Source organism: Agelaius phoeniceus, assembly GCF_051311805.1.
Source record: "Agelaius phoeniceus isolate bAgePho1 chromosome W unlocalized genomic scaffold, bAgePho1.hap1 SUPER_W_unloc_2, whole genome shotgun sequence".
In the NCBI taxonomy this organism is placed as follows: domain Eukaryota; kingdom Metazoa; phylum Chordata; class Aves; order Passeriformes; family Icteridae; genus Agelaius; species Agelaius phoeniceus.
In genome coordinates this window covers 5,308,910-5,332,126 of record NW_027509867.1, presented here as the reverse complement: position 1 = coordinate 5,332,126, position 23,217 = coordinate 5,308,910, and the positions used below count along the sequence as shown (strand labels likewise).

Here is a 23,217-nt window from a genome sequence, read left to right as displayed (position 1 = left end):
ATGCCGCCCCCGTACGAGGCACTGACACCCGCCCAGCAGCGCCACCGCCAGTACAGCCAGAGCCGGGCGGAGGCGAGAGCGCGGCGGGACGGCCGGGGCCGGGCACGGGGCAGCCCCGCCCGAGGCCGGGGGCGGGCCGGGGGCATGGCCCGGCCCGGCAGGGGAGAGGGAGGCGGGGAGAGGAGAGGGACGCCGGGCAAGGGACCCCGAGAGAAGGGTGCCCGACCGAGGGAAAGGGAGAGAAAGAGAAAGATAAAGAGAAAAAAAGAAAGAGTGCTCTAAAATATCTGTTTTGCTGCTGTCGCTGCTGCTGCTGCTGCTGCTGCTGCCGCCGCTGCCGCCGCTGCAACTGAAGCACCGGGGCCGTTCGTCCCCGTGTCCGTTCCCCGCTCGCCCCACGAGCCCCACGTTCGAGCCCCGCGCGCCCCGGGCACAGCCCCTGAGTCTGTCCAAACACGGGAACTTTGCAGCGGTGAGCCCAGATGCAGAGCCCTGACTCCTGCACACCGGCACAGCAATCCCCTCGCTTGCTGCTCTGCATTGGCCTGCCTGAGGGTCAAACACTGTCGGGCCACCTTTCCTTGCTGTAGGATTCCTACCTGAGCCCAGCACTGCACTTACATGTCCAGTGTTGCCTTCCAGTAAAACCAGGGGAAGGAAAACTCTGTGTGGCTCATGGTATTTTTGAGTGTCTAAAAATCACTAAGTCACCAATCTTAGAGGTGCAGTGCATCTGGAATTCCTGGGATGGAGAAGTAGTGCAACATGGAAAAGGGAAGCATAGAAATAAATAGAGGAAAAGATCTTGGATTGTTTCTTTCATTTTCATTTCCCTTCTGGAAAGCTGTTTCAGTTTTCCAGGAATCTTCTCCTGTCTCTCTTCCCAAGAATGTCTCCTGGAGAACAAGGTCAAGCTTCTGTCACAAGATTTGCCAGCAGGAAATTATGCCACTGGTGAAATTTTCATGATTACTGTTTGTGCTGGCTTAGGGCAAATTTTGGGAGGAAACCTCCAAAAGGGCTCTGTTTTGCAGAGATAGCAAAAAACTCCACAACTTTGTGTAAGTTGTAAACCTGGCATGTTTATTATTACAGCGCTGGATGCATGCAGAGATTACTCTCCTTAAAAGACATGCGTACCTCTGGGAACTTCAGGTCCCTTTTTATCCTCCTCTCAAGTACATATCCATACAATTTCACAATAGGTTCATACATATTCCTTTTTACAAATTTTGCGTGACATTTGCCACTAGTTCTTCTTTATCAGAAAGAATTCTTAGGTCAGGTTGACCTGCTTTCACAGCAGTCTCTCTGTCTCTCTTTATCACCCTCTGTCCTCTCCCCCCCTTATCTCTGTCCTTCACTGAATCAGTTTCCCTGAGCCTAGGCTTTGCAGTCAGGCTACATAGCTATGTTTTCTAACCACAGACTCAAAGATGTACATTTCACCTAAATCAAAATGGATTTCTACTCTGGAAAATTTCTCCTCTGTCTCAGAAGCACTCCTCCCTCTGCCCCTCACACGCTGGCCCTGCCTGGCATTCCTCATCCCTTTCCCCACCGCTCTCCTGCCCTTCCCCTCTGCTAGAAGGCGAACAAAGCTGCCTTGGACAGCAAAGTCGATTGCAGCCAGTATGAAGAGAACATGGAGGAGCTGGATGAGAGGATGCAGGAGTTGCAGAGCCAGATTTCAGGCCAGGAGCAGCACTGGAACAGTACCCAGCAGCAGTTCAGCGATGCAATTGAAGACAAGGTGAGGGGTACCTCGTCCCCACCACGAGGAACTGGCACCTTTGGGACTTGACAGCCTGAGGCAGCATCCCTCTGAGGATCCCCCTCCAGGCTTTTCCCTGGAGAGCTCCACATCACATCCTGGAGCAGCTGGCTGAGGCTGTGCACCTGTTCACAGCTGGATCGCCTGGACCTGAAGACTTTCCGTAAACACCGGGAGGACTCCTGGAACAGGAACATGGAGGAACTTGAGGATAGGCTGTTGCGTGAAAATGCTGCTGGGATTAAGAAGTGAGTGCAATGGAGATTCTGATGGCTTTGGGGACAGCGATGGCAACTGCTCCTGCCAGGCAGGGCTGTCACACACCATGCCCTGAGCTGGGTTGTGCCCTGCCCTCCTGGCCGTGCACACGGGGGAGCTTTGGTGCCAGAGAGGGGCTGAAAGCACTGCAGGGGCTGCTTGGGATGGTGGCACGGGTGCCTGTGCCCTTCACCTGGCATCAGCCAGCACCTTGGGGATGGGGAGAAACAGGCTCAAGAGCCCACGGTTCACCCTGCAATGGCCATGACCCTGTGCAGTGAGCTGCCCAGCAGCTGGCTGCTGCAGGGAGCTGCTGCCTGTGTGCTGCAGGGCTGTGGCCCCAGGAGCTCAGCCAGCCCTCTTCCCTCCCCCTCCTTAGGCAGCTGCCAGTCCCTTTCTCGTGCCTGTCCTGTGACCGCATGCTCAGCGTGCAGGTTCCTGGCCAGTGAGTAGCACCAGTGCCTCGGGGGCAGCGGGGCTGGCATGGGGGGAGATGGGTGCCAGCAGTGACCCGCTGTGCTGGCACAGGGGGACAGTGTCTGCTTGGGAGGGGCTGATGTGGGGAGCCCCCTCTGCAGCCCTGCCCATCAGCAGGGGCTGTGGGGGCTCATCCCAAGGGCTACAGGCAGCGGGATGCCATGGGCTACAATCCCATGGCTTTGGGGGGGCTGCCTCCAACAGGAACAGGTTCTTTGTCCCCTGTCACACACCTGTGACTCCTGCCCTCCCCAGGTACCCCGAGACACTCCCGTATTTGCAGCCGATGCCCCCCAGCAAGGAGCCACCGCCCAGCCAAAGGTGAGGGCCCTGAGGACACATCCCCAGCACCTGGGGTGCAGAGCAGCCCTGACACAGCAAGGAGGGCTCTGCACCTGGGCTGGGGCAGAGCAGCCTGGGGGGACGGGGCAGGGCAGGGGAGCAGAGGGCAGCTGTGGAGGGCCAGTGCTTGCCCCAGGGCTGGGGGCTTCTGCATTCCTTGCCTTGCACTGCCCTGTCTGGCCCATCTCTCTGTCCCAAGGCTGCTGAAAGCACATCTGATGAGCTGCGTCTGTTTGCAGTCTGAGCTCAGGCTTGGAGGGCTGTTGGGGAAGATGAAACAGGAAAACCTTATGATTGTCTGGCAAAAGATTTTGAGAATATGGAAACTATAAGCGAGATTGAAATGAAAGCAAGCTTCGAGATCCCTTAGTTACTGAACAACGGGAAAACAATGGTGTGGCCGGCTGAAGGTAATCCCCTTTTGATGAAACAAGGCCCTCTGCTTGCAGGCAGGTCCAAGGGTCTGAGCACACCCTGCCAGCTTGGCAGAAGGAGTCCAAAGAGGAGCTTTTAGGGTTTAAAATGTAGCACAGTATGGTAATATAGTGATTGTTATAGGCTGTATGGAAATGCTATAGGATTTGTATCTTGTACTAGATTGGTTAAGTGAGAAACAGAATATTCAACACAGAAGATGATTTATTGTATTGTAACGTGAACTTAGCTCTTACTTTTCTATGCTCTTAGCTCTTAGCTCTTACTCTTACCTCTTGTCTCTTAGCTCTTGCCTTTTATCCTCATACCCCTTTTACTCTCTTATATTTTTACTCTCTTACCCTCTCATCCTCTCTACCCCTCTCTTCTCTCAGGCCTGTTCTGAGCTGCAGCTGGCAGCTCCAAGCAGGGCCCTGCACCCATGCCCTTTGCAATAAACCGTCCACGACCTGGCTTCAGAGATCTCTCGTCTCCGTTCGTCCCGACTGTGCTACCCCCGTCAATCCTACAGACGGGGATTGGGTGCCTCCTGTGAAAGGAGTTCCCAAAACCAATCCCTGCAGCTGGGACAGCCCAGCTCCTGCCAGTTGGTGTCCTGTGCACAGGGACCTGCCTGGTGCCATGGCCAGCACACGTGGCCGTGGGGACAGAGCCAGCAGATGCAGCCTGGTGGGATGGGCTTGGGGCTCCTGCAGCAGGTGGACAGGAGCTGGCAGGGACATGCCCCTGCAGGCAGCACTGCCAGTGCCCTCCCTGGCACAGCAGGGTGATGCCCTGCATGCCACAGGCCTGGGCACTGAGTGTCCTGTGCCCCATCCCACAGGAGGCCGCTGGTCCGTGCCAGTGTCCCCGTGTGCCGCAGAGCTCTGGGGACCATCAGAGCAGCAGCTCCACGATGCAGAACATCAAGGCTTCCCCACATACAAGTGCACAGCTGCAGCGTCTCCTGGTACACAACAAGGTAGGTGTGATGAAGGTGGGGACACAGAATGGTGACTGAGGCTTGATGGCATTGCTGACTATCCAGGGGGAATCTGTGCCTTCAGTCTCCAGGGAGACCTGAGTTGGATTATTGGGGTGTGCTGGATTGGGCCCTGCATTGCAGCCAGCTGCCCTCTCCTCCTCAGCCCAGTGTGACCCTGCTGCATGGTGATGGACACATCTCGAGGGGCTGTAATGACCAGCATCGTACGGCGATCAGGACACAGGATGCGTCAGGTATGGCCTGTCAGGGCAAGGGGGTCAGTGACGACAGGGGCTGATTATCTGCAGGGTGCCAGCTGGGGGATGAGTAGGGCTCTGTGTACAGAGCTGGGTAATGTGGCGTGGGTATTTTGTGTCTGGGGTGAGAAGGAAGGGGCAGAATGGAGCAGGAGGACTGGCACATGGGGCAACTGAGCTTGGAGCTGGAGTAAGATGGGAGAATGGCCATGCCCAGTGTGGGACAAGAGCTTGAGTCCTGGTGCGCTGGGGCCAGCACCTGTGGCGGCTCACCCTTGCCCTTCACGCCCAGGCCCTGCCGCCTCAGGAGAGCATGGCCAGGCACAGCTCCTCGACAGGTCTCATGGGCCCCAGGGCTCGAGCAGCCTCTGCAGCCCCGCCAGACATCAACAGCCCCCTGCCAGCTGGAAAGGACTCAGTGCCCAATGCTCGACCTGGGACATCTTGTCCAAAGCGAGAAACGCCTGTGACAATTGTCATAAGAAACTTGACTTTTTACTTGTATATAGTTATAAAGTTAGTTGTATATAGTTTTAGGCTAATAAAAACTGTTAAAATTATAGGCAGAGCCTTGTCTCACAGCCTGTCTCTCCCCGGGCTCCCTGGTGCTCCTTCAGCTCCTTCTCCCCTGCTGTGGCTCTGCCCCCGGGCTGAGCAGATCGAGCCCCGGGCCGGGCCCTGAGGCCGCTGCTGCTGCCGCGGCGCCTGCGGGGCAGCCCTGAGGCTCCGGGCCGGCTGTGGGAGCAGGAGCGGCGCTGCAGAGCCCGCGGCCCTCACGGGCTGCGAAGGCACGGGCAGGTGGGGCCCGGCTGGCACTGCCGGCGCTGCTGCTCTCGGCTGCCGCCTGCAATCCTTACAGGCAGCCCTTAGGCCGGCTCAGGAGCCGCTCGGAGCCGTGCCCGAGGGCTGGCCCCGACCCCCGGCCCCCAAGGGCTCTTGTCCCTTCATCTCTGCACTGCCACATTCCGAGCTCATTTGTCAGCTTCCTCCTGCCCTTCCTTCCTGCGGGGCAGCGTTAGGGGCTGGCCCAGCGGCTTTCCTCCCGCACGGCTGCAGCCCCTTGCCCACAGCTCCCTGGCGGGAGCCAGAGCTGCTTTGCAGCCGGGCACCCCCGCCGTGTCCCGCAGCCCGGGCCGGCTCCTGCCCGCTGCCGGCGAGGCCCCGCGGCTGGGCCCGGCCATCCCGGGCCAGAGCAGCTCCCTGCCCGGGGGAACACAGGGGGACACGGGGGGATGTGAAATACAAAGCTGTGTGTCGTGTCAGGTACACACAGGCAACGTGTGTATTTGTGATTGCGACATGTGTGGAGACCGACAATGGGACAGCTGTGAATTCTAATAATAACTGAGGAAAGTAAAGCATGGAAGAAGTCCTTTGAACCCATCTTTTGTTTGCAATTAACCTTGGTTGATTTAGGAGCATTGGCATTAAAGCATTAAGAATGTTGCTTCTTGCTTGTAGTTAATTCTTAAGAGTTCTGCAATAATAACCTTTTGAAGTAGAATTTTAGAACATTGCTTGTATCCTTGAAACTATAGCTTTGGAATATATATAATGGAAACATGCTTATCTCATGCTTTAATAAAGCAGAGAAAAACAGCTTGAGAAAGGAAGATGAACACCACCTCAAGGATTTATAGTTTCAACCAAGGGAAGCTGGACATCACTGTTGTTAGATTTATACTCTTTGCAATTAAAAGGAGGACCCACATCTGGAGAGCTGGACCTCACCAGATGGGATTTGTCTTTCTTCTTTTGCTAACCAGACCACCACCATCTGGGGATACTCCTTTTGGGATACATCCTGAGAAAAGCTAAATCACAATAGTGTGTAGAATTGTGATGTAAAAATTGGGAAGAGAAACTGCTGATGAGTAAGAATTGGAATAGAAACTGCTGAGAAAGCTGATGAGTACCCCTGCACACCTGTAAGCCTCAACTATATGTGTGCAGTTGGAGGGAAAACTTCCCCCACTGTACCCAGTGCTGTATTGCTCATACTTTACCATATTAATTAATAAATTGATTGCTGCTTAAATATTGGGCTAGTCAAGTTTCTTATTTATACAATCCATAACTGTAAAAGGAAAACTTCCTGCTGAACTGAAAAAGACTCGATGGAAATCAAGGCAGAGCCATGGTTCGTCAGGACTTGCTGCATCCTAATGAGCCCTGTGGTGCATTTGGAGCTCAGCCCTTGAACCTCAGGGCCTGAGAGGAGATTGTACAAACCTTTCCAGGAGTCAAAGTCAGAAGAAAACTCCAAAGTGTCTCAAAGCATGAATGGGTCCAACTGAGGTCCATCCCAACACAGGCTGCTCATGGACTCCTTGGAGGAGACAATTGGTGGCCAGGATGGCACAAAAACTTCTCAGAGACTCAGTGTGGAAAGGAGAATCCAAAGTACCTTAAAAAACCTTGAGTATCTCAAAGCATTACTGAGCCACACTGAGTGTCAGTGCAAAGCTCTCAAGGGACTCGTTAAAGCAGATAATTGGAGGCCATGATTGCACAAACCTCTCAGAGACTCCAAGGCAAAAGCCAAAGCCAAAGTCCTTTGAAAAAGCTGCAGTCCCTGCAGGGAGCATGAAGGAGCCCCCAGGGCCATTGCTGAGCAAGGCTCCCCAGGGACTCCTTGCAGCAGATCCTTGAGGCCACTGGGATGTGGGCTAGGGGGGGATGCTGAGGGCAGCACAAGGGGCTGACAGTGCCCAGCCTGGCTGGGGCTGTGCCAGGAGGCCCCAGGGCCTCAGGACAAGGTGTCTCCTCCCAGCCCTTGCTGGCACAGACCCTGCTGTGCCCCAGGGCACCAAGACTTGGCTTCTCTTTGTCCCCACCTGTCAGCACTGCCTGCAGTTCTCTGCTCTGCCTGGGGCCTGGGGACACTTGCTCAGTCGTGTCCCTCTCTGGGACCCATTACAAGTCCAAGAAAGTTTGGAGTTGGATTCTGCCTTGGAGTTCTGGAGAGGTTTCTTCAGCTCCCTCTCAGGGACTGATGCTCAGGGCCTGAGCACAAAGCCCCAGAGGCTGATTAAAGTCCTTGTGCTGTGTCTGTGCTGCTGAGCTGGGCTGGGCTCCTGGCACAGAGGCAGCTCCTGGTCACCAAGAAGAGCTTCAAAAGCACATTTCTCTGGATGAGCAGCTCTTCTGCCAGCCCAGCAGGGCTGGGGCACTGCCTGCAGCCAGCGCGGGCACAGCCCAGAGGCACAGAGAGCTTCAATCAGTCAGGGCTGGGAAGGGGCTGAGAAGTGCCTGGGGCACAATCACTGCCAGCCCTTGGCACAGGAACCTCTGGCTGCAGGACAATGCAGCTGCAGCTCCTGGAGCCATCTCCTCAAGCTGGAACATGCCAATGCCTGCAGAGCCTGTGAGTACATTCTCTGCTTGTCTCTTGTGCAGAGCAGCCAGGGGTGCCCAGGGCTGTCCTGCAGAGCAGGGTCCTGCAGCCCAGGGCGCTGTGCTGGGGCAGGGACTCTGCTGCCTGCCAGGGACAGCTCTCAGCCAGCCCTGGCAGCTGCTCCCAGCACTGGGGGACAAGATCTGGGTGGCAGGAGACAGCTGGTGAGGCTTGGAAGTGTTCTCCTTGTGTGGGGAGGATGCTGCATTGTTCAGGATTTCTCCCAGCATGGCATTTAACTGCAGAACCTTTTCAAGTAGATTATACAGGGAGCACAGCAAGGCAGGGGCTGCACAAAAGGGAAAATCCTGTTTTTTTATTCTACTCCTCTGTGTTGCCTGGATGGGAAATTGCCCATAGATATTCATCATTTAGTTCAGGTTGAGAAAAATAAAAAAATTTCTCTCAGATCTTACTAAACAGGGCAGTGACAGAAATCAGCACAGGGCCCCTTAGAGGCAACATCAGTGTTGCTTTTCCAGCCTCCTCAGGGTTGCTCTGACGTTGCCATCAGAGCCTGCAGAGCCAGAGCTGCCCCTGGGCAGTGCCTGAGCTGGGAGGGCTCTGCAGGGCAGAGCTGAGCCCCCAGGGCTGGGCTGGGCTCTGGCAGCACTGGCAGGGCCCAGCCCTGGGCACAGGGAAGCAGCTGCTGGCAGGGACAGCTCCAGGCAGCAGAGCCCTGGGCAGGCAGTGGGGGGAAATTGCCCCCAGGCTGTGCTGGGATATTTCAAGTCCTCCCCAATCCCAACTATTCCATGATTACTTTTCTTACAGATCCCCATGTGCAGCCCCAGCCAATGTCCAACAGCAGCTCCATCAGGCACTTCCTGCTGCTGGCATTGGCAGACACGCGGCAGCTGCAGCTCCTGCACTTCTGCCTCTTGCTGGGCATCTCCCTGGCTGCCCTCCTGGGCAACGGCCTCATCATCAGCACCGTAGCCTGCGGCCACCACCTGCACACGCCCATGTTCTTCTTCCTGCTCAACCTGGCCCTCACTGACCTGGGCTCCATCTGCACCACTGTCCCCAAAGCCATGCACAATTCCCTCTGGGACACCATCAACATCTCCTACACTGGATGTGCTGCTCAGCTCTTTTTCTTTCTCTTCTTCATCTCAGCAGAGCTTTCCCTCCTGACCATCATGTGCTACGACCGCTACGTGTCCATCTGCAAACCCCTGCACTACGGGACCCTCCTGGGCAGCAGAGCTTGTGCCCACATGGCAGCAGCTGCCTGGGCCAGTGCCTTTCTCAATGCTCTCATGCACACGGCCAATACATTTTCCCTGTCCCTGTGCCATGGCAATGCCCTGGGACAGTTCTTCTGTGAAATCCCACAGATCCTCAAGCTCTCCTGCTCTAAATCCTACCTCAGGGAATTTGGGCTCATTGCTGTTAGTGTATGTTTGGCATTTGGTTGTTTTGTGTTCATTGTTTTCTCCTATGTGCAGATCTTCAGGGCTGTGCTGAGGATCCCCGCTGAGCAGGGACGGCACAAAGCCTTTTCCACCTGCCTCCCTCACCTGGCTGTGCTCTCCCTGTTCCTCAGCACTGGCACATTAACCTACCTGAAGCCTCCCTCCATGTCCTCCCCATCCCTGGATCTGGCCCTGTCAGTTCTGTACTCGGTGGTGCCTCCAGCCCTGAACCCCCTCATCTACAGCCTGAGGAACCAGGAGCTCAAGGCTGCAGTGTGGAGACTGATGACTGGATGCTTTCAGGAACATTAAACTGCTGGCCAATTTCTGCAAATCACTTGTAATAAAAGTAGTCTTTGATACTTCTTCTTGGCTTCATTTTGGTGGTTCTTTTTCTTTATTTTACTTTTTTTCATATTTTCCACAAAGAAATGTCATTGTGTGTGCCATTTCTCATTTTGTTTCTCTCCACCTTCCCTGTGGCCACAGACTGTGTCGAGGAGGGGCTGTGCTCTCGGTGCCTTTAAAGGAACTAAAGGATCTCCCAGCAGAGTTTTCTACAGAGATGCCCTTTTGTTGCCATCTCTGGAGCTGCAGCAGCAATGTCTGTGTGCAGAGCTGGGGCAGATCAGTGCTGGCCCAGCAGCTGTGCCCAGCAGCAGCAGCAGCAGCAGCAGCACTTGGTGTTGCCAGTGCTGCTGCCGTGGCCCTGCCCCGCTGCCCTGGTGGCCCTGGTGTTGCTGCAGGGCCTGAGTGCTCTCGGGGCCGGGCACAGCCCTGGGGGTGGCAGTGCCGGGGCTGCAGCAGGGACAGGCCATGGGCACTGCTGGGGCAGCGCTGACGCCTCAGGCCAGGCCCTGGGGGCTGCAGGCTCCTTGCCCAGGCTCTCTCAAGAACACGGCCAGGCCAATGCTCAGCACAGAAACCCCCGTCAGCAGCCCCAGGCTGGCCGTGGGCAGGCTGGGGGCAAACAGCATGGCTGGGGCTCTGCAAGGGCCCTGGGGCAGATGGGAAGGAGCAGCAGAGCAGGGGCTGATCCATGCCCAGTGCGCTGCACAGCCCAGGGCAGCGTCCCAGAGCATCCTCATGCAGCTGCCAACAACATCCCCCCTCTGCAGCCCTGGCCTCTCCCCCAGCTCACACAGGTGCCCCATCCTTGCAGGCACAGACACGGCAGCACTGCCTCAGCAGCCCCTGTTTGCATTGCACACAGCAGGGGGAGCACCCAGGGACCAGCAAGGGCTGGGGGACACCAGGGAAACCACTCAGCTTTGTCCTGGCCTCTGCACTCAGCCAGAAAGTTTGTTCCCATCAGCTGGGAGTTTCCTGTGTCATTGCAGACGCTGTTGCTCAGAGCCAGGGCTGCCTGGCAGCCACCCCCAAACTGCCCTGAGCAATTCCTTGCCTTCTCCTTTGCTTTCTCCACTCTTCCTGCTTCAGATTTCTTCCAACTGCCCACTCCCGTTTCCTGCCCTGCAAACAGCCCATCCCTGTTTGCCCTTTCCCCTCTGGCCCCACTCCCCATTGTAGTTCCCGACCTGGCCCCATGGGAACGTCCCTTGGGCAGCAGGATCATCCTACAAGTACTGCAGGAATTGTCTGCAGGCTCCTGCAGTGCCTGCTGCTGCTCCCTTGCCAGAGGCACCCCAGGCCAGGGGGGGCACATCTGGGCTGCTGTTTCTGCCTCTGGGGCTCCCTGTTCTGGGCAATGAGGAGGAGCTGCAGAGGCTCTGCAGGACTGACAGGATGGGCTTTGGGGCTGCCAGGAGAAGCTGAGGGACCTGGGCTGCTGGAGCTTCTGAAGAGGAGGCCCAGGGCTCATCCTGCAACTGCTCCAAAGGTGATTCCAGAGAATCCCAGAATCATCAAGGTTGGAAAAGACCTTGGAGATCACCAAGTCCAACCTGTGCCCTGACACTGCCTTGTCTGCCCTGAGCCTCCTCTTCTCCAGGATAAACAACCCCAGCTCTCTCAGCCACTCCTCACAGGACTTGTGCTCCAGACCCCTTCCCAGCCTTGTTGCCCTTCTCTGGACACCCTCCAGCCCCTCCATGTCATTCCTAAATTGGGGGCCCAGAACTGGACACAGCACTCGAGGTGCTGCCCAACCAGTGCTGAGCACAGGGGAAGAATCCCTGCCCTGCTCCTGCTGGCCACACCATTCCTGATCCATAGGAGTTCCAGGGGTTGGATGAGGGACATGGTGGGGGGTGTTGGGGAAAATGTGCTACTGATTGTAAGCCATGAAGGGTCTTGATTTTCATATCTATTCAGACTACATTAGAAGGTGCTGAGGGTCAATATCAGTTGGACATTGCTGATATCAATCTATTAACAAGAAAAGAAAACCAAAGAGTACATAACAATTCTCCCGGCATTTTTTCAATATAGCAGATTCACTTAAAATACTCGTCTGAAATCTGTCTGATTAATCACAGAAGAAATGAAAACATAGATTATTCCCAGAGGTTTTTCTTGCTCAAGTATTTTGAACAAATGTTTGGGAGCCTTTGTCACCAAATTCCTGAAGTGAAGAGCTCCAGATAGAAGAGGCCTCTGGAGCAGTAAAATTCATCAGCAACCTCCAAGTGGCTGAGGATCCACCCCCCTCAGAGCAGCTATGAACAGAAATGGGCAGAGCTTTGTGGCTGCTGCCCCAGCTTTGGGATGGGCCCTGGGCTGGAGCAGGAGCAGCTCTTGAGGGCCCCAAGGCCGGGGCTCTGGTGCTGCCCTGGGCAGATGGGATGGCAGCAGGGGCTGCAGAGCTCTCAGCACCTCAGGCCGAGGGGAGCAGGGCAGCCAGGGAGCCTCCTTTGGCCTTGGCCAAGCACCTTCCCCCATGGCTGGGGCTGAGTCCTGTGGCAGCTGCAGCTGCTGCTGTGCCCTTGGCAGGGGCTGAGGCCGTGGGGCCAGTGCCCAGAGCAGCCTGGCCTGAGCAGAGCTGTGGGGCCAGAGCCGGCTGGGCTGGGCTGGGCTCAGAGAGGCCCTTGGTGCTGCCCAGAGCTCAGGGCAGCTGGCAGAGCTTGCAGGGAGCTGGGCTGGGCTCCGAGAGCCTGGCCCAGAAACCATCAGTGTCCATCTCAGCCTGGCTGAGCGTGCAGGGGCAGGACTCAGGCCAGGCCTTGTGGGGCAGGGCCAGCGCCTGTGCAAGGCATTGCAAACAGGCAAGTGGCCCAGAGAGGAGGCTGCTCTGTGCCCTTGGTGGCATGGACAGAGCAGGGAGGGGGCCCAGGACATTTGTCAGCGCCAACCTCTGTGCCCATGCGTTGGCAGCCCTGGCTGCTGAGCCCAGCTTTGGCCTGGGCTGAGTTTGGCTGTGGCCCAGCTCCATCCTCCTGCGGGGCTCAGGGCCTGTTCCCGGCCATGGCCAGCCCTGGCTGCCTCTCTGCTGGCCCAGAGGCCGGCAGAGCCCGGGGCAGGGCTGTCTGTGCAGCCCCACAGGTGCCATGGGCTCTGCAGGAGCTGGCAGAGGCTGCCCAGCAGGGAGGCCATGGGGCACAGAGCCCCAAGGCTGCTGTGGGCACCACGGCACAGGGGCCGTTCCCAGCCGCAATGCTCCTGGCCTGGGCTGGGCCTGCACAGGGGCTGGGCCACCATGGCTGGGCCAGCACAGGGCCACAAAGGGGCCACGCAGCCGCTGCCGGGGCTGACAGCAAGGCCAGGCACACACAAGCAATTGCTGAGCATGGCCTGTGCTGGCCAGGCCTGACTGTGCCAAAGGCAGAGCTCAGCTGCCCTTGGGGGCTGCAGCAACACTCCAGAGCCCAAAGAGCCTCCATGGCTGGGCTGGAGACCAAGGCTGCAGCAGGGAAATGCAGGGCTGCTGCGGGATTGGGAGGCCATTGAATTCAGCACACACCTCAGCTCTCTGATGATCCCAGCACCATGCTGGGCCCTGTTTCAGACTGGAGCAGAGCAGATGTTGATGGCACAGGAGCCCTGTGGGGCTGTCAGGGCCCTGCAGCTTGCAAGGTGCTCTGCTGTCCCTCAGGTGCTCTGGGAGAGATCCAATCCCAGCTGGGCACCTCAGGGCACAAGTGGCACAAGTGCCTGTTCATAGACACACAACTGATGTCTGCCTGGAAAGGGACACAAGTTTTAATTCCTGTTAGTTTCATAATATACAAGCAAATCTTTATTATCTGGCTCATTCGAGTCCTTTTAAGAAATGGCAATGTTTTCCCATCAGGAACAGGAATTTCCTGGATCTCCTGGATTCTTCTAATAATGGCAAAAGAAGAAATACTGATCCCCCCCTCTACTTGTGTAGATATTCACCAATATTCAGTCTAATATTTCCTCCCGCTCTTCCTTCATGTGTTTGCAGCTCTCTTGTTTAAATGGCCATGTCTAAGGGCATCTCTTCTCTAGGCTCTCTGGAACTTTATTCTTCCCATTCCTTCCAGATTTTCTCCACCAGATGCTCTCTGGTCATTCAAGTGCCTCTCAACTGATTGGTTTCATGCTTGAGCATCAGGGAGTTGTCCAGTTTTTCTGAAGTTCAAATAAATACCACACTAGTCAACATCATAGTCAGCTCAGATTTGCACAAGGCTGCTCTGAGTGCCAGGGCTTGGATGGGGGAAATGGTGGGGTGGGGGTAGGGACAGAGTCTGATTGATTGTCAGCCAGGAAGGGTCTTGATTTTAATATCCATTCAAACTGCATGAGGAGGTACTTGGATTCAGTGTCAATTGGAGATTGCACATATCAATGAATTAACAGGAAAAAAAAAAACCTAAATAGGACCTAAAAATGTTTTCTCACTGTCTGTTTAAAAAGAATCTATTCAGTTTGAATACACTACTGAAATCTGTCTAATTAACCACATGTGATTTGAAAATTAAAATCAAATGATTCCCAGAGGCCTGGCTTGTTCAGGTGTTCTGAATGTTCATGAGCCCTGGGACACTGAATTCCTGCACTGAAGAGCTGAAGGCTGAACAAGCCTCTGGAGCAGGAAAATTCAGCAGCAGCCTCCAAGTTGCTGAGGATGTCAGCAGCCCCCAGTGAGGCCATCCCTGCCCAGAGACTGTGGGGGAATGGGCAGACAAGGAGAGCGTCCCTGGGGCTGGGGCAGCACAACTCAGAGGCACCAGCGGCTCCAGCTGGGCAATGGAGTGTGGAATGTGGCTGGGAAAGCCCTGCCTGGGCTGGGCCAAGCAGCACAGACAAGCCCCATCCCCCAAACAACTCTCTCAAGGAGACATTTAAAAGGAATTACAATTGTTGGTGTCCTCTGAATTGGACTCCCTGGAGAAATACCAACAAGAGCTTCTCAGGAGCTCAAAAGAACAAAACAGCCTATACTGGCAACTTTAGAAAATCAGAGAAACATTGGCAAAAGTTTTATTATGTCCTCGTAGTGGTTTTGGTTTGTTAATTTAAGATTTTTCTAATTTTGAGATTTCTTAATTCATGTATTGATGAGTGTGGTGGGTTTAAGTGTTGGTTAATTATTTATGTATTTATTTTGTTGTAAGAGGATTAGGAGTAAGGTAATGTTGACTTAAAATTTTAAAAGGATATAAAGAAAATTTAATTAAAAGTTAAAAAAAGAAAAAAAGAAGTAAGAATTAAAATAAACTCTTTAGAACACTTATTTCCTTTACAACTTTTTTTTTTACTGACAATGGAAAGAAAGTAAACTAAAAATTCCTAGTTCGTTTACTATTTCTAGAATAGCCTTTTTTTTAGTTTATTTAGGGAGAGTACTTTTTGTTTTTAAGGTTATGGAGATGAGAAGTGGTCCTCAACATGCCCAGGTCAGCTGGACCAGTCAGGCAGCCCCCAGGAGGCCCAGCCAGCCAGACCTGTTCCATGTTCTTGGATCCTTGGGGCCCTGCAGCATCACAATGGCCCCTTGGTTCCATGAGGCTCTGTAGGATCACAACAGATCTTTGTTTCCGTGAGGCCCAGTGATATAACAATGGTCTCCTTGGCTCCACAGTGGCATAATGGCCCCCTGCTTCCATGAGGACTTTGCCATGTCAAAATGGTTTCCTTGTTTCCATGGGATGGTGCAATGCCACAATGGCCCATTGGTTCCATCACGTGGCAGAGTCTCAAACTGGCCCCTTGATTCTATTGGGTTCCTCAGGGTCACAATGGCCCTGTTGGTTCCACCAGGCCTGGATGTGTCACAATGTCCCCTTGCTTCCATGGGGACCCACAGTGACACAATGGCCCCTTGCTTTCATGAAACCTTGCAGTGTCACAGTGGCTGCCTTGGTTCTGTGAGGCCCTGTGGTGTCACAATGGCCCCTTGGTTCCATGGGGACTCAGAGTGTCAGAATGGTCTCATTGGTTCCATGAAGCCCCTCAGTGTCACAATGGTCTCTTTTGGTTCCACAGTATCACAATGGCACCTTGGTTCCATTGGGCTCCTCCCTGCCACACAAGTTCTCAGTTCAATGGAGCCCTGCAGTGTCACAGTGCTCTCCTTGGTTCCATGATGCCCCATAGTGTAACAGTGGTATCCTTGGTTCCACAGTTAGAATGGCTCCATGGTCTCATGGAGCCCCACAGCCCCTTATAGAGCCCCATGGCCCCTTGTGGAGCCCCACAGGGTCACTATGATCCTCTTGATTCCATGAGGCCCTGCTGTGCTACAATGGCTCCTTGGTTCTGTGAGGCCCTGTGGTGTCACAATGGTCCCTTGATTCCAGTGGGACCTGAAGTGTCATAATGGTCTTCATGGTTCCATGAGGCCTCACAATGTCAGAATGGACTTTTGGTTCCATGAGCTTTAGTACTGTCAACAACAGTCTCCTTGGATCTACAGTGTCTCAATGGACCCTTGGTTCCGTGAGGTTCAGTAACTTGGATGCCTTGGTTCCATGAGATTGTGTAGTGTCACAATGATCTCCTTGGTTCTGCAGCCCTGCTGTGGCTGCTGTGTAACAATGGACCTGTGGTACCATGAGGTTCCATAGTGTCACCATGGTCCCTTTGCTTCCACAAGGCCCTGCTGGGCCACAATGGCCCCTTGGTTCCAAGAGCTTCCATCCTGTCAACAATGATCTCCTTGATTCTGCAGTGTCACAATGGAACCTTGGTTCCATGAGTTGCCTGGGCTCCCTCAGCCCCTCACAGCCCCTCACGGTCCCTCACAGCCCCTCACATGCCCTCACAGCCCCTCACATGCCCTCACTGCCCCTCACAGCTCCTCACTGCCCCTCACAGCCCCTCACAGCCCTTCATGGCCCCTCACAGCCCCTCACAGCTCCTCATGGCCCCTCATGGCCCCTCACCACCCCTCATGGCCCCTCACCACCCCTCACAGCCCCTCACAGGCCCCTCACAGGCCCAGGCCCAGGGCTCCTCCCAAAAGAGGAGGGATCGGGCCCTGCTTGTTCTGCTTTCATTTCAGTCTCTTCCCAGCCACGAGTGCAGAAAGGCTGAAATGGAGCCTTTCCCCAGCGTTTCCCTCAGGGTTAATTGCGGGCTGAAGCTCTGTGCAGGCGCTGGCCCGAGTGTCACCATCCCTGCAGCCACCAGGCCTTTGCTGTCCCCCCCCCCGTGTCCGTTCCCTGTCCCCGAGTCCCGCCCGGCTCTGGCAGCAGCAGCAGCAGCCGCAGCGCAGGGGGCGCCGGCCCGGCCCAGCCGGGGCTCCCGGCCAGGAGCAGCAGCAGCGCCGGCCCCTTCCCGCCTGCTCCTGCCTCGGCTCCCAAGGGCTTTTTCCAGCTCAATTCTGGAGCAGAGCAGCCAGCACCCACACACAGCCCTGACTGCTCAGGGCCCGCCTGTGCTGCCCTGAGCCAGCCCTCAGAGGAAGAAAGGATCGGGTTCCAGCGCTGTTTTCAGCTCTGTTTGACTCACCCTGAGCTGACAGCAGGAGGCTGCTGGTGCCTTTGCCATGGGAATTGGAGATCACGGCTGCTCTTGGCCCTCTTCTGCTTGCCACCTGAATTTTACCCATAAAACTGCAAGTGCCTCTTTCAGTTGGTGCTGCCCACGGTTCTTTCATGAAAGTGAAGTCAGTGCTTTTGTTGCAGGCATAAAGATCAGCAGATACTGGAATGCCCACCAGCCCCTGAGCACTAAGGCGAGAGGAATTAAAGCCACACAGGCCACATTTGCAGTGCTCAAACACAGCCTTGTTGTGTTGAAAGAGAATAAACTGACAGAGGCCAGCACAGAAATTGCCTCCATAGTGTGGAATTAAATCTAAAAATCCACCAGGAGAAACAGAAACCAGAACTTCTCTACTCGCTTCATTGCTCCTTCCCAGCAGCAGCAAACACAGATGCCCAGAGGTGTTTTGCACTGCTGCTGCCCCCAGTTTGAGCCCAGGCTCTGCCCAGTCCCAGCAGGAACCTGAGCCCAGCCCAGGGAGCTCAGCGCACGCAGGGCCAGGCCCAGAGCCCCAGGCACGGCCGCCCAATGTGGGGCAGCGGCGCAGACAGAATGTCCTGTGGCCCAACCCTCCTGCTCCTGCCACACAGCACCTGCCTTCTCCCCCTCCTCCTCCTCTCCCAGCACGGCACAAATTCCAGCTTGGAGGAGGCTGCCCCAGAGAGGGCTCCTGCTCCTGTTCCAGCCTGAGTGTCCCTGCAGAGGAACAGGGCATCGTTCAGGCACTCCACAAGCTCAGGCTTCCCATTTCATGGGGAATCTGGGATGAAAATGGCTTTGTCAGGAAGGACAAAAGTGGAGGGAATGGATTGGAAAGTATTAGGAAAAATTATCCTTTGTACAGGTAAAGCTGACCAAGTCATTCCCTGCATTTCTCCTTTTCAGATTCTTTCCGTCATCTACTGAGGGGTCCAGCTTGTTCTGGTGCCTTTCATGAACTGACTGTGCTCTTGATTTATATCAGTGCAAGAGATGTAGAAGTATCTGAACTGAACACTGAAACAAACTCCCTCTGTCAGCCCATTTTCATCTTCTACATCACTTTCAAGATGTCCATGGGGGTGTTGGAATGATTATCACACAGCTCTCCATTTCTGGCTGCAGGCTCTGGAGAGTCTTTCTCTGCATTCAGTCAGGCTTGCATTCCCTAACAATTCCTGGGAGCCCATAATGTTTTCTTAGTGTAAACCAGTAACAATGAAAACCTCACCAATGGCACAGTGCCCAGCTCACAAGGAAAAGAAAGAACAAGCTGTAAAGTTCTCCAAACATTTGTCCTGCTTTGCTGCAAGAGTTGTGCTGCATGCACAGTGTGGAAAGCCAAGAGAAGCTGCAGTTGGTGGCACATCTTGTGACAGAAGCTGCACCTCGTTCTCCAGGAAAGGTTCATAGAAAGAGCAAACAGGACTGTGGACAAGATTCTGGAAGAACTGAAACAGTTTTTAGGAAATGAAAGAAACAATCCAAGAAGTTTTCCTCTATTTATTTCTATGCTCCCCTTTTCCATGTTGCACTACTTCTCCATCCCAGGAATTCCAGATGCACCGCACCTCTCTAAGATCGGTGACTTAGTGATTTTTAGACACTCAAAAATACCATGAGCCACACAGAGTTTTCCTTCCCCTGGTTTTACTGGAAGGCAACACTGGACATGTAAGTGCAGTGCTGGGGTCAGGTAGGAATCCTACAGCAAGGGAAGGTGGCCCGACAGTGTTTGACCCTCAGCCAGGCCAATGCAGAGCAGCAAGCGAGGGGATTGCTGTGCCAGTGTGCAGGAGTCAGGGCTCTGCATCTGGGCTCACCGCTGCAAAGTTCCCGTGTTTGGACAGACTCAGGGGCTGTGCCCGGGGCGCGCGGGGCTCGAACGTGGGGCTCGTGGGGCGAGCGGGGAACGGACACGGGGACGAACGGCCCCGGTGCTTCAGTTGCAGCGGCGGCAGCGGCGGCAGCAGCAGCAGCAGCAAAAGCAGACACGCTTCAACACTCTCTTTTTCTTTCTCTTTCTCTCCCTTTCCCGCGGTCGGGCACCCTTCTCTCGGGGTCCCTTGCCCGGCGTCCTTCTCCTCTCCCCGCCTCCCTCTCCCCTGCCGGGCCGGGCCATGCCCCCGGCCCGCCCCCGGCCCCGGGCGGGGCTGCCCCGTGCACGGCCCCGGCCGTCCCGCCGCGCTCTCGCCTCCGCCCGGCTCTGGCCGTACTGGCGGTGGCGCTGCTGGGCGGGCGTCAGTGCCTGGTGCGGGGGCGGCATCGCCGCCCTTCGGCTCCGCCTGGCCCGAGCCCGGCCACGGACCCGACGTGGGGTCCAGTCCCGATCCCGGCCTCGGCCCCGGCTCCTGCCGGGGCCCGCGGAGGACACAGGCGGCGCGGCCGCTGCCGCCGCCTCCGCTGGGGCTTCCCCGGCCCGAGCTCCGCCGCTCGGCAGCGCGGCCGCCGGCCCCGAGCCGCCGGAGCCCGGGGCGGGTGGGGATGCCCGGCCCGGGCCGCTCGGGGGGCGCTCGGGGGCCGTTGCTGGCCCCGGCCCGAGCGCTGACAGCCGCGTCTCGCCCGCAGGGAAGGCGCACGAGGCCCTGCAGGAGCGGTACCGAGTGGGTTCGCTGCTGGGGCGCGGCGGCTTCGGCAGCGTCTGCTCGGGGACGCGGCTCTCGGACGGCGCCCCGGTGAGCGGCGGGGCCGGCGGCGGGCGGAGGGGGAGGGGGAGGGGGAGGGGGAGGGGGAGGAGGAGGAGGAGGAGGAGGAGGAGAAGGTCGGGGCTGGGCGGGGCGGGCGGCGAGCTCACCCCGCTACTCTCCCTCGCTCGCTCGCAGGTGGCCATCAAACGCGTGCCGCGGGATCGCATCCGGCACTGGGGCGAGCTGGTGAGTGAGCGGGGCCAGCGGCAGCAGCCGGGCCGGGCCGGGCGGCGAGGAGCCGGGGCCCGGCAGGGTGGGAGCCGCCGGGAGCCCTGCGGGGAGAGCGGGCGTGGGCTGAGCGGGGCGTGCAGAGCATCCCGGGCTGGCTGAGGGCTCCCACAGCCCCGGCACGGCCTCAGCCCCACTGACGGCACCGCGCTCCTCCCGCAGCCCGACGGCAGCAGCGCGCCGCTGGAGATCGTGCTGCTGGCCAAGGTGTCCCGTGGCTGTGCCGCTGTCATTCAGCTCCTGGAGTGGCTCGAGCTCCCCGACAGCTTCCTGCTGGTGCTGGAGCGTCCGGAGCGGTGCCAGGAGCTCTCGGGTTTCCTGGCGGAGCGGGGGTTCCTGCCGGAGGAGGAGGCGCGGGCGCTGTTCCGCCAGGTGCTGGAGGCCGTGCGGCACTGCACCGCCTGCGGGGTCCTGCACAGGGACATCAAGCCCGAGAACATCCTGCTCGACCTGGCCAGCGGGCAGCTGAAACTGATCGACTTTGGCTGTGGCGCCTTCCTCCAAGACACAGCCTACACCCAGTTTGCAGGTGAGCCCTCGCAGGGGATGCTCCTGGGCATCTCATGGCCCAGCCTGGGTGCAGCACCGGGGCTTCCCCCTATTGCAGCCGGGATGAGATTGATGCTGGAGCCGAGTTGATTTGGGTGGGGTGTGAGGGGGGCCAGCTGCCAGCCCTGCCGACAGCCTTCAGCACCCACTGTGGCCTGGGCTGGGGCTGGAGCTGGGGGCAGCCAGCCCGACACAAACCCCCATGGGGGTAGCAGAGAGCGGGGTCTGACCCTGTGCCCTGGATGGTTTGGTGTGCAGGCGAGGAAGGGCTTGGACTGCTCCACTCCCCTTGTTTGCCTTGGCTTATTAACATTTTTGGGGGCCATGCAGGTGGGGAGGAGAGTGGGTTTTCTCCACCAATGGGTGGGTTTTTCCTTTGTGTGTCATGGTTGGGCCTTCCCAGGGTTTCTGCTGCCCTCTTCCAGCACCTGTGGCTTCTTTTCCAGCCCCGAGTTTGTACACAAGTCCCAGGTGCTGGCGAGAGGGCAGCGCTCACCCCGTGTGCCTCTGGGGCAGCCCCCACACGGCCAGGGATGCTGGGGCCGGGCTCTGGGAGCAGCAGCATCCCCCTGCTGAGCTGTGTCTGTGTTCCACAGGAACCCTGTCCTACAGCCCACCAGAGTGGATCCAGCACCAACGCTACCACGGCGAGGCAGCGACGATCTGGTCCCTGGGCCTCCTGCTGTGCCACCTGGTCATGGGCAAGCACCCGTTCAGGAGGGGCCAGGAGATCATCCGGGGGTGGATCTTGTTCCCACGATGGCTCTCTCAAGGTGGATCCTCATCTCTGGGCACGAGGGGAATCCCAGTGCTGGGAGACAGCAGCGGGCTCGTGGGCATCCCGCTCTGGCAGCTGCTGAGGAGGTGGCACAGGTCCTGCTCTCCTGCTCTCCTCCAAACAGAGCATCCATGGGGAGGTTTAGGCCCAGCTCTGGGCACACCCAGCATGGCCTGGGCACGGGAACAGGTGGGCAACTTCTCCAGCTGACTGGTGATTTCTGGTTTCTCTCCTCAGAGTGCCAGGATATCATTAAGAGGTGTTTGTCCATGCAACCCTCAGACAGGCCGTCCTTAGAAGAGCTTTTCTGCCATCCTTGGGTGCAGGGTGTTCCTCTGCCCTAGAAGATGGGAGAGATCCACGTGCAGAGCTGGATCCAGGGGCCTGGCAGGTACCAGCTCCACACATCTCTTGGCACTCAGTGGCAAAGCAAACCAGGCTGGTTTTGTGCTGCCTGTAGCTCTGAGCAGGGCTCAGCAGAAGGGAACACGCAGCTCTTGGGCTGGAGCTGAGCTGGAGACCTGGTGTGGCAAGCACTGGTGGCCACCATCCCCCCTGGTTTGGTTTGTCTGGTTCATGGATGGCTGGGGCCCTGGGCAGAGCCCTGACAGCCTGGTCTGGCCCCAGGGAAGGAGAAGGAGCCCCTGCAGAAGCTGTACCAGGTGGGGCTGCTGCTGGAGACACCAAGGACAAGCTCAAGGGTGACAATCTCTTCCTCGGCCTGGCCAGCTGAAGATGATGGACTTGGATTCTGGCACCTTCTTCAAAGCCAGGCTCCAGGCTCAATTTGCAGGTGAGTCCACAGGCAGGGGGATGCTCCCAGATCTGGGCCTGGCAGGGCCTGGCCGGGCACCAAAGGTTCCCCCTTTGCTGGGGCAGATGCAATGAATTCTTCAGTCGCTGCCCAGCTGCTTTTTGGCTCTGGGCAGCTGCTGAGGGCTGGATGTGCCGTGGCTGGCTGCAGGCTGGGCACATGTCCTGCCCTCCTGCTCTGCTGCCAAAGGCAGCAGGGATGGGCAGCTCTGGGCACAGCTCTGGGCACAGCCAGCATGGCCTGGGCCCCGCAGGCCTTGGCACAAGGGCCCAGGAGCCCTCAGCTGACGGGCGGTTTCTGCTTTCTCTCCTTGCAGCCGGGCTCTGCGGCTGCTGAGGCTGCTCTGGGCTCTGCCAGGGCTCTGCTGGGCTCAGCCCTGGGCCCAGCTGGGCTGGCTCTGCCCTCACATTGCTCTGACAGCTCTGCATCAGACGAGCCCGTTGTGAGCACAGCGCCTGAGCTTTCTGCTTTGGCAGCTGAGTGAGACTCTGCTGCAGGCCCAGAGATTGCAGCTGGGGACACACATCCAATTGGCAAGGACCCAAACTCTCCACAGGCCCAGCTGAACACCTGGATCTGCACAGGGTGTTTTGTCTGTCCCATTCTTCCTTCTTGATTGGCTGGAATTGTGCAGTTGCACTTTGTTCCTCCTCTAGCAGTGCCACGAGTGGGCCAAAGCTGGCGAGTGGGCCGTGCTCCTGAGGCAGTGCAGTCTGGAGCTGGTGGATGGAGAATTGCCCTTCTGCACTGCCAAACCAGAGCAAAAAGCTGTCAGTGGGACTTTGTGTCTTTAAGAAATCCCTGACAGTTTCAACGGGAATGTGCAGCTCATTTCCAGGCTGAGAAGGAAGGGCATCTTCTAAAGGATTTGGGGTTTGACAGAGTTTCCATTCCCAGTCCTGCTTGGAGCTGGAAGGGCACAAAGCAATTTCTTCTTGCTTCGACCACAATTTCAAATACCAATAATGGAAACAAACCCCAAAATCTTTTAAAAGGCTGCTGA

At 56.9% G+C, this 23,217-nt stretch overlaps 1 protein-coding gene across 1 annotated transcript; it reads left to right on the top strand.

Annotated features, from left to right (window-relative positions):
• On the top strand, positions 1-21,744 carry LOC143692678 (serine/threonine-protein kinase pim-1-like). Its single transcript, XM_077172923.1, has 8 exons — positions 1-50; positions 2,412-2,477; positions 2,765-2,830; positions 19,599-19,833; positions 19,981-20,031; positions 20,236-20,602; positions 21,219-21,395; positions 21,638-21,744. Exons 1-8 carry the CDS (start codon positions 1-3, stop codon positions 21,742-21,744), a joined length of 1,119 nt encoding a protein of 372 aa, XP_077029038.1.
• The last annotated feature ends 1,473 nt before the right edge of the window (positions 21,745-23,217 follow it).